General features: G+C 44.1%; 1 protein-coding gene across 1 annotated transcript; it reads right to left on the bottom strand.

Moving 5' to 3' along the window:
• Positions 1–292: 292 nt before the first annotated feature.
• On the bottom strand, positions 293–10468 carry LOC311239251 (coagulation factor VII-like; the record flags this gene model as incomplete). The annotated part of the gene is made up of 6 exons (XM_084327557.1): positions 293–906; positions 1211–1331; positions 2382–2497; positions 6420–6557; positions 7669–7782; positions 10462–10468. 6 exons carry the CDS (start codon positions 10466–10468, stop codon positions 293–295), a joined length of 1110 nt encoding a protein of 369 aa, XP_084183683.1.
• Between the last annotated feature and the right edge of the window lie 776 nt (positions 10469–11244).

Below are 11244 nucleotides of genomic sequence, written 5' to 3'. Positions count from 1 at the left end.
AGACTGTGTTGTCGCAGTCATCAGTAGGCCTACACATTTCACACAATGTGTTTAGTACTTTTATTTTCGAATACTACAATTTTCCAAAAACACCTCTCCCAGAAATGTAAGCTAGGCTAGCGGTCCGTATCTGCTTCCATTCATTTGGTACAAGGCACAAGAAGTAACAAGATGGAAAAGTCAGTTTTCATTTCACAGGCACGTAGAGGTAGAATCTTTAATGCCATCAAAACAGTGACCTCTAAAGCCCCGCTTGGTATTACACTTTGTTTAAATTTGTTTGTTTTGGTCTCTATGTGAGAACGAGAGAGAGGAGGAACTCTATCTGAGCTATCAACCTAGAATTCACATCAATCCAATCCAGGAAGTGGACCATGTCAGTGTACACCCCGTAGTACCCGGTTTTCGGACAGCCCTTCCCCCAGCCGACCACGCCCATCAGGAAGTGGGTGGACCCGTATTGAGTGACCAATGGGCTTCCGTCATCCCCCGTGCAAGCTTCCTGCTGGCCCTCCATGTACCCAGCGCACAGCATCTTATCGGTGAAGTTAAAACCGCTCTTCTGGGTGCATTCGGAGTTAGCCAGAATAGGAACGGAGAGTTTGCGGAGGATGGGCGAGGAGGGAGGGGCGGGTGGGTTGTCGGATTCAAGGTGGTTGCCCCCGTTGGTGCGCTTGCCCCAGCCGCTGACGGTGTGGAAACGGATCGGCCTCAGCTCGCTCTTGAGGAACTGCTCCTGAGGCAGGCAGACGGGGATGGCGTGGCGGCCGAGGGTCACTGGCCGGTCCAGGGACAACATGGCGATGTCGCTGTCGCCCGTAGCCGGGTCATAATGCTCGTGGGCGATTACTCCAGAGACGTTGAACCTCTGCTCTGTTCCCTCCTCCTCTTCCAGGTTGTATTCCCCTGGTAACAGGAATGAACCAGTCAGATGAGTGAGACACTTTTATAAAAAAGCTACTTTACTAGACAAAATGGTTCTTTGTTATTGAGAGTACAGGGTTTATTTGATTACTTTCTATGTATTTCTCATATCTGATGGTAACACTTTAGTTTGATCAATAGTATGTCAGTAACTTGTCAACAGTATGTTGGATGACTGTCAACATGGAGTCAACACTTGTTGACCAGCCTGCAAAGCTGTAACTCATCATACTATTGCACTCATAAAAAGGCACAAACACACACACACACATGCAGAACAAATTACCTGCCACCACAGTCAGGAGTCTAGCGTATTTCATGTGGACACAGTGTGCAGCCGTGACAATCAACTGAGGATGGACCAAGACTCCTCCACAGTGACTGCTGCCATTGTACTTAACCAGAATCTGAAGCCCAAAGGAAAATTAATGAGTGAGTGAGTGAATGAATGAGGGCCTGTGACAGATGGCCTAAGTTACAGGTTAAGAGTTGTGGTGAAGTGTGCCTCTCTTGGGGCAATAGGATCAATTTAGCGAAACATTTTCGTGAGAACTTGCTTGGACATGATGTAATCACCAGATCACTCTAAACTAGTAATTTACACTGGGGAGCATTCGTTACATACGTTTTTTACTTGGACAATACTTAAAGGTGCTATAGATATAAATGTCATGTAGACTAATGATACAAATTTATTTTTAAATAGGGCATCCACAGTGCTTTTAGAAAGATGCAGAATAAAAGTATTGCTTTTCCCCCCCAATTTTATTTTGATTCATGAATTTATAAAAAAAATAAAAAATTGGCGGGTCCAAAATGAATGTTGTTAATTACATGTTGCGTTACTTACTTACCTTACTTCTGGTTTGAGACATGCTGACATGCTGGTGCTCTAGTGGGACATCTAGTGGCTCAATGTTATCTATAGCACCTTTAAAGTGGCAATAACCATTTTCTGACATTATTTTTCATATTTTCAAAATGTCCTCCTGGTGTCCTACTCAAACAACCCTGTGCTACCAGCAGCCACACTGTTGTCATTCCATCATTTATGTTCTTTGTATTTTATATTAGTTTATAAACCTATGCATTTAAGAAGCATTTTTTCAGTGAATCAATGTTGTGCTGTCTGAACAGTATTGTGTTTGTAGGTGTATTTACCTACCTTGTTTGAAAAGCAGGAAGAGAAAGTTATGTATTGTAGTTGAAATCTTATATATTTCTTTAAATTATCTTTTGTTAAAAGATTGTGCCAGTAAGACATTTTCATGTTCATAATGTGACAAAGCGACTCATGACCCCCTAGTGGTCAGAAAACAGTTATTGCCGCTTTAAAGGAACCCAATGAAGTTTCCTACCACTAGGTTGATTAAATTGTGCTACCATGAAGCTGTGATCATTCCTCGGCTCAGACTATAATCATACCAGATTAATCTCATACACCGTTGCATCCCTACCTGCCATGGACAGTTTCCTTTGGGACAGTGGTTCGCTCCAACCAGCCTGGTGTTGCCTTGGACTGTTTGATTTGGATCGGGGTCCTCTGTGGGGATCTGACCACATGGATACTGGACTAAATGGTCAGATGACACATAAGTATGTTAATTCACTGCTCAGAGATACTGCCCTTTGATCAAAACAAGATATTCTCCATCTGTAATTTTGCTGCCCTTCATGCTAGTAAGCACAGGAATCAAAACCGGGTAGTTTCACCCAGGGAGATCTGTGAAATTAAGTGTTTTGGCATGCATTGGTACATATATGGCTGCATAGTAGTTGACTCCCTCACATAAAGGGAGTCAACACACGTGATAACAATTGAACAAAGAGTTTGTTTAATCCTATCTAAACAAATAATAATCAAATTAAACAACAAAGGTATATATCAGAATGGACAGAGGTTCCAAGTTGGTTCACTTGGTGGTAGGTACAACCTGTCCTGTTTGATGGGGTAAGCAGATGGGAGAAGCAGACAGAAGGGATTAGACAGGGGAACATATATACTGGTTGTGCAGGCAGCTCTCTGCACTGCACAGGTGCTTCAAATTGGGGTAACGACCTACCCACTCCACCCTGTTCTCTGAGGCCCCGTTTAGACGGAAACGCTAGCAGGTGAATCCGCAAAAATATTTTTTCGGATGTGCCTTTCGTTTATACGGAAACGGCGTTTTTACGGGGTGAAACCGCAAAAAAGTGAGACTACCTTCCAGGGTAGAATTCCTAGAAACGCAAAAGCTTTGCGCTCTCGTCTAAACTGTTAAAACGTATAAATCTGATAAAACGATGACGAAAGGTTTGTCACGGCTCTGGTCGCACGTACTGCTTACGTCACAGGTAGCAGGTATGCGCCAGTAGCCGAGACGTAAACAAAGCAAGTATGTCTGACTTATATCAACGGAGATCACCTGAAGGCTACATTGGCAGTACTTTTAACCCTTTCACTGCCACACGACAGAAGGTTACCCCTTTACTATCACACAACCGGCTGTCGTGTGGCAGTGAAATGGTTAAATACACAAGAATCTGTCCCGCGGCGTGAGTGGACCCACTGTCTGTGAGTGACTCTGCTTTGGTGCAATCACATTCCCCATCCACAGTCTGCGAATCAGAGGCAGAGTAGGGCGGGTCTTCACAGCACGTCATGTGACATATGCGCCAATCGTGTGACAGCGGGTCTCCGTCGTTACAGCGTCATCTGCACGGAGAATTCCACTCCAAAACGCTTGTCTAAACGTAAAATTAAAAGTGAAACCGCAAGATGACTTTTGCGGTTTCTGTTCACAAAACGCTCGTCTAAACGGGGCCTGAGTCAGAAGACTCCCCATTTGCAGGTGAAGTGGGGGTCGTCACATCTCCCAGAGTTTTAAGCTAGGATAGCGGTCCGTATCCGCTTCCATTAATTTGTGCTAAGCTAGGCTAGCTTGCAGCTGGATAGCATTCTACCGAACAGACAGAGAGGAAATTGGTATCTATTCTTCTTGTCTGACTCTGGACAAGACAGTAAGCACATTTCCCAAAATGTGTTCCTTTAACCTCGCTGGAGACCTCAAGCCCCACTATGACCTCAACTGTGAGATGAAGACTTCATCCAGAACGTTCCTGGCGACTCTAATAATAATAATAATAATAATAATAATAATACATTTTATTTATAAAGTGCTTTTCAAGAACCCAAAGACGCTGACAATGTGCAAAACAAATGAACAGAGAAAACAAAGAACCACAGGGAATAAGCAACAGTATGAATACGCAGGACATAAAACCACGGGTAACAAGTAACAAATACAGAGTCCAGTAGGGAAACAGTCAGGGAAGTAAGGAAACCGAGGGGAGGGGGGGGGGGACAGGAGACGGAGAGAGAGTGGGGAAGGGGAGGTGGTAGGTTGGAGGAGGGTGGTTATGGGTAGGGAAGGTTGTATGCTTGGGAGAACAGGTAGGTTTTGAGTCGGGATTTGAAGGTGGAGAGTGAGGGAGAGTCTTGGACAGTCTGAGGGAGGGTGTTCCAAAGTTGGGGTGCAGCTCGTGAAAATGCCCGGTCACCAAAACTTTTAAGTTTGGATGACTGGACAGTGAGGGAAGCAGTGGAAGAGGACCGGAGGGAACGGGTGGGGCGGTAGGGGAGAAGGAGGACAGTCAGGTAGGGGGGGGGCAGGCTATGGAGGGCTTTGAAAGTGAGGAGTAGTGTTTTGAAGTTTATGCGTTCCTTGATCGGGAGCCAGTGGAGAGAGTGGAGGACAGGAGTGATGTGGTCACGGGACCGGGTGTTGGTGAGGAGGCGGGCAGCTGAATTTTGGACCATCTGAAGTTTATGGAGGGAGCGGGAGGTGATGCCAGTGAGGAGGGAGTTGCAGTAGTTGAGGCGGGAGGAGATGAAGGTGTGTATGAGGGTTTCAGCGGCAGGGGGGGAGAGGCAGTGTCTGATTTTGGCGATGTTGCGGAGGTGAAAGTAGGACGTTTTGACGATGGAGCGGACATGGGGGTCGAATGAGAGGGTGGGGTCCAGGATGACGCAGAGGTTGCGAACTACGGGGGAGGGGGTGATGGTTGAGTCGTTAATGGTGAGTGTGATGGGTAAGGATCTGCTGAGGGTGGTGTTGGTGCCGATGATGAAAAGTTCTGTCTTGTCGCTATTTAGTTTGAGGAGGTTGTGGGTCAGCCAGGTTTGGAGTTCTGATATGCAGGACTCGATGTGGCTGAGGGGTGGGTTGTGGGGGGATTGTGTGCTGATGTAGATTTGGGTGTCGTCGGCGTAGCAGTGGAAGTGGAGGTTGTATTTGCGGATGAAGAGCAGGGGGCCGAGGACTGAGCCTTGGGGGACCCCCTGTGTGACCGAGGAGGTGGAAGAAGTGTGGCCATAGAGGGAGAGGGAGATGAACTGATGTCTGTCTGTGAGGTAGGAGGTGAACCAGTCAAGTGCTGAGCCCTCAACACCCAGTTGGTGCAGCCTTTGGAGGAGGATGGAGTGACACACTGTGTCAAAGGCTGCACTAAGATCAAGTAGGATCAGGATGTTGAGGGCACCAGCATCAGCGGAGATGAGGAGGTCATTGATGACTTTGACCAGTGTGGTTTCGGTGCTGTGAGATGGACTCTCTCCATAGGTACACAGGCACAAGGTAACACGATGAACAAGTCATCATTTCACAGGCACTTAAAGGTAGTATCTGTAATGCCGTCAAAATAGTGACCTCTAGGCGAAAAAGCCCCGCTTGGTATTGCACTTTGTTTAAATGTTTTTGTTTTGGTCTCATATGTGGGTTGGAGTTTAGTGTGTATTTCTCCAGACCTCTCTTGGCAGAGCCTGTGGTGTGGCCAACAGTAGCAACCCCTCCCCTATAGCCATTCAAATCCAACCCACACATCACATCAAAACAAAACAAAAAAGTAAACAAAGTGCAGTACCAAGCAGGGCTCTTTTGCCTAGATGCCACTGTTTGACAGCATTACAGATTCTACCTTTAAAGGGAGAGAGTGCAAGGGCGGCTACGTGGTGCAGTGGGCAAGGCGCTCACCACGAATACTGGAGACTGGGCTCGAACAGGTACGCCTCTCTGTTCGAGCCCAGTGCTCCACATTGCTTTCAGTTTAGCTGGTCGTCCGCACTAATACACATTTTGCAGTATTAGGGGGAGGGAAACTGATGGGTGGGGATCGGGCGTTGTGGACAGTGACTCCTACAGGTCGGTTGGTGCGCCTGCACAGTAGAATCAGGAAGCGAGGGGGGCGGGGCCCCTCCAAAGCCCAGACCCCTGACGCTGAAAGATCGAGCCACGCAGGTGGAAAGATGCGACTGCTGTTACCTCGAGTATCGGAGGGGACTCGTGCTATGTATGACTTAGTCCACATTGCAGCCGGCTTGTGGGAGGCATGAAACAACGTTCAAAGACAGGGGAGGGTTGAATTGGATGATACGAAAATTGGGATGGGAGAAAAATATAAAAATGGGAGAAAAAGTGGATAAAAAAAAAGGGAGAGAGTGCAACAACAAACCTTACCTTGAGCGACACACTCTCTGCCGTCTTCTCCCAGAATGTAACTCGAAGCACAGGAGCATATACGACGAGGTCCGGAGCCGTCGCAGAAGTGCTGGCAGCCCCCGTTGAGATGCAGACACTTGAGAGTATCTTCAAACACTGTGGAAGGTGACCACGGGTTCAAGTGAAAGCTGCTACTTGTAAGATTTCCGGTCGTTTGGAATAGGGGTGGGACAAAAAATCACGATACTGTGATATATCATTGTACTTCCTCTTGTGACATGTTATTGATACACTGGCGCCAAGTATTGATATAAAAAATATATATTTATATATACAGTATACAGTATATATATACTTTTTTGCTTGACAATCCCATTTTACTGGAATAAAGATTATTGGAATGAAGTGAACAGACTGAAAACTTAATCGTATTCGATAAAACATGATGTATAGTATACTGTATATATCTTTTATTGCAGATGGTAACAACATTTTCCGGGACATAATTAATAGTTAATAATAATCAAGTTGTGGTCAGTGTGTGTTAATGAGGCACTAGGCAGTTTGTTCTACGTTGTTTCATGTACAATTGGCCAGTTTGTGATGAACACTAAAGAATCTTATACGCTTTCAAGTAAATTCTGTGAATAAATACATAATTCCAGCTTTTTGCCTTTTTATGGGTACTTCAGCCTCCTAGTGAAAACAGTGGTTGCTAGAGGGTGGGGACACTTTTGTAGCAGCTTAATATTTCTCAAACATGTCCAAGTTGACTTGTGGTAACTTTTATTTTTATTTTATTCAATTTTATTTTGGGCTTTCTGTATTTTTCACCCATCCCAATTTAGTCGTTATGCCAATTCCCTTCCTGGTCGTTGCGCACATTGCCCCACTGTCGGCCTGGGGAGAGTGTAGAACTACCACATGCCTCCTCTGATACCGCTTCTTTTCACCTGACGAGGAGTTTCACTGGGGGAACGTAACATGCAGAGGTTCACGCTATTTCCCCCAGATCCCCTCCCTGCTGAACCAGTAGGAGTCGCAGTTTACAACGACCAGGACACATACCCCACTGGCTTCCCACCCGCTAACACTGGCAATTGTGTTAGTAGGGACGACTGACCAAGCCGGAGGTATCGCTGACAGCTGGATTTGAACCAGAGTCTCTGCGGTGGTAGGCGAGTGCTTAGTCCACTTCGCTACCCAGCCGCGCCGACTTCTGGTAACTTGCTGCTAAATTATTCAGATGATCTCCAAGGCTGTTTACCTGTTTGACAGAATTTACCCTCAAAGCCCTCAGGACACTGGCAGACGTAGGAGTTGGCCATGTAGCTACAAGTCCCATTGTTTTTGCAGGGATTGGTCAGGCATGGGTCGCGACCTGTTGAATAAAAGTGATATCAAAGATAATACAGTAGTAGTAGTAGTAGTTTTATTCAGTCATCACACACAATACAATATGCACAATCATTCAACAATCTTTGATTTGGCAGTGACTGAAAAGGTACAGGCTGAAGCATAATGTCATAATGCCTGTCCTATATTCTTAACAAAATTAAGACTCCAAAACAGTATTATAAAAAAAAATTACAAAAAGATGTATTTACATTTATAATCTTCAAAAATAGCTATACATTTTTTTTTTTTTTAACCAAAAGCGAATGACTCATTCTTAAATGTATATCATGTACACATCTCCAAAGATAATCCTTAGTATAACTGCTGCTGAACCAGGCCAAGACAGTTCAATTAATATCTGTGAACATGAGCTACTCTCTCCCAAAACTCTCTCCCAAAATCAGAGAAGAATCAAACTTGTGATGTCATCAAGTATAAAGTCTGGAGCTGCTCCATTGAGACTGATTTTGTGGACCCACAGAGCTTTTATTTTCTCTTTTTTTTTTATATCCAAATGAGCTTTATTCTATAGTAGTGTTCTTAGTTTTGAAACAGAAAATTTACCTATGAACTCAGAACATTCCCCTGGGTGCTCGGAGTGTCATTTATAAAGATCTTTCCCAATTCATTGTCTATGGAGCAGCTTCAGACTTTATACTTGATGACATCACACATTTGTGTTTTAGCACTCTAGTCTTTGGGATTTGGGAGACAGTTGCTCATTTTCACTAATATTATTGTACTGTCTTAGACCAGAGGAATAACATGGCAGTATGAATTCTGAAATTGTTCATAGTTCCCCTGTGGTAAATTCCCACAGACTTTCTACAATAATTTGAGGTTATTGTAGCACAATACAATGAGATTGACTATCTGGAAGGAGGAGGAAAGATTCATACTTGATAGAATTGTTGGTCTCCTCATCAGACTTTAGCAGATGAGGAATAAAACGTGTACGCCAAACAAACCAGAACTGTATTTCATCTCAACTGATTTATTTGAGTCAGGGCCAAGGGTGAATAAAAGGTTGACTTTTACATACAGAAGATGATCAGAAAACATTAACAGCTGTCTGTTGTACAGAAATATCACAATCAGGTTTACATCTCCAACCTCAATAATGTACATGAAACAGTCGATAACATAATCTGAACATACATTGACCATGCTGCACACATTTATACATGAGTAAATCTGGTTTCAGATATTAAGGATTTACACTAAACTTTAAACAACAAATGGTGTTTTCCCATGATTTTACTCACATAAAATGCAAACAGCACAGCAGTTCAGTCTCTCTGGTGGAAGGGTGGAGCGGTGGAGCCCCCAGACCCCCTGTGGTGGTCCCGGTCTGAGAGCTCCCGAATTACAATTTGTCTCTTCCTTATATCCTATCATGTCTAGCCAAAATAGCACTATTACAGTTGATCCAATCATACATCTCCTGTGGGCGCCTTCTGTGGGGGGTTGGTGTTTTCTTCCTGTTGGGGCTTTGATCTCCTGTGTGGATCTTGACTCAATACCCAGAGGGGCCGCTAGTGGCCCCCGTCATTGTCTTCCTGATGGGTCTGTCCCAACAGAAATCTCCTCTTAAATGAATAATATATAACTTTAACATTCCTTCTATATGGCTATAGATGTCTAATATCATCCAAGTACAGTCAGTGCTTTCTTAGACTGATACCAGACATCATATGAGACCTTTTGATACTAAACAGTTGATTAATAGATTGTCCTGTCTTATAATGTCAGAGCCAGTATGAGGTCTCTGGTTAGACCAGCTGTCCTCTGCGGTAATCTGGTCACAGTAGGTGTGACCTTTGTCTCTTTGTTCTGAGTACATTTGTTAGTGGGGGTTTATTGACTATTTCTGTAACACCAGTATCACTTAAAACACCCTCTACTGTTGAAAGGGCACACATTCCTTTTTGCAGTATGGTTCTCTAATTTATTCACACATATTAATTATGAAATTCCAAGGCAATATTACCACATTCCCCACTTTGGCAATTCACATTGTCATATACTGTATATTGACTTGATTTTCATACTAACCATACATAATAAAATTCATTTTTTCCCAAAATTAAAATTCATTTTTTTCAAAATTTCTCCATTTTTTCTTTTTCCATTTTTCTTTGGTACATCTCATCAATTTTTGCCTTCTTGTCTTCTTCTTTTCTTTCCCACATTTCCCCTGACTATGGCCCCCTCCCGGGGAATCCAAATGACCCATTCATCCAGAACCCCAATTAACCTACTCTGCCTTAAATGAAACAGTGTTTACCACTCTTTCATCCGGCTTTGTTCTTCTGGGCTCACAGCCAGAGGCCTATTTGTTGAAAACAATTAAAACAATTTAATCTAAACATTACACATTTCAAATAAAACACAATTTTTAAAAATTATGGTATCCGTTTACATGATCTGGGGAGACAGAAATTAGTATTCATTCTTTCATACATTTTGCTTCTCCTCTCCTGTTAATTCCTTTTCCAAGTCAGCCCAATCACATTTTGCATAATCAACTCAGTTGGTCTTCTCACCTCTCCCCCCTTTTATGAACATCCCTATGGACATAAACCTTACCACCTCTGCGCACAGACGGACAGGGAGGGCGGAGCAGCACCCAAGGGAAAAAAAAATGTTCACCAGAAATTACCGGCCATAACCTACACCTAATCTCCTACCTATGTGTATGTGTTTAGTTCAGTACTCTTGCGTTGTGTCATAATCTATACCAGTTGTTACCGTTCAGTCACCTCCCGTCCAACATACCAATCAATCACACAGAGGCCCTTGTTCAACGCTTTGGTTGCACAGTCTCCGACCGTTTTCGCCCCCCCCCCTCCACCCCATGTCGGCCAGCCTCAGCTGAAGCCAACGTTTGTAGGCCTGGACCTTGTCATATTCTGTCCCATGACTGTATTTCCATGGATCTACAGACGAACGACTCCGTCAGTCTGGATGTTTGTCTCAACCTCCGGCCTTTGTATCCGGGGCTATATTGAAGGAGGGGCCGCAAGCGACCTCTTTCCACAGTCCAACAACCTCCCACAGGAACTGACTGAACGGGTTCACACCATCGTGTCATAATCTAATGAAATGTATTCCTACACATTTTCCCCATGATCCCTCCACTTGTGATGGTCCATCCTCCCTCTCCGACTGAACTGCAAGGGAACAAAAACACAGAACAAATTTTCCTTATACAATATGTCAAATATTTCTCAAGAGACGCCAAATGGTTAATCATTATGCAAAACGTAATGGGACCACTTAACTGCCATCGATCTGTCCCAATGCATCTCACGCTCCAATAGTCCTCTCACCAGATCATGACAGAGAAACAACAAACAAAAGGCAAATAATCAAAAAAACATTCCCACAGATGTGAAAGCAAATCAAATGAAATTAACCAGCTCCAACCGCAGACCACCTTAAT

The sequence above is a fragment of the Notolepis coatsorum genome (assembly GCF_963971535.1).
Source record: "Notolepis coatsorum genome assembly, chromosome: 13".
Taxonomy (NCBI): Eukaryota; Metazoa; Chordata; class Actinopteri; order Aulopiformes; family Paralepididae; genus Notolepis; species Notolepis coatsorum.
This window is presented reverse-complemented; position numbering and strand designations above follow the sequence as displayed.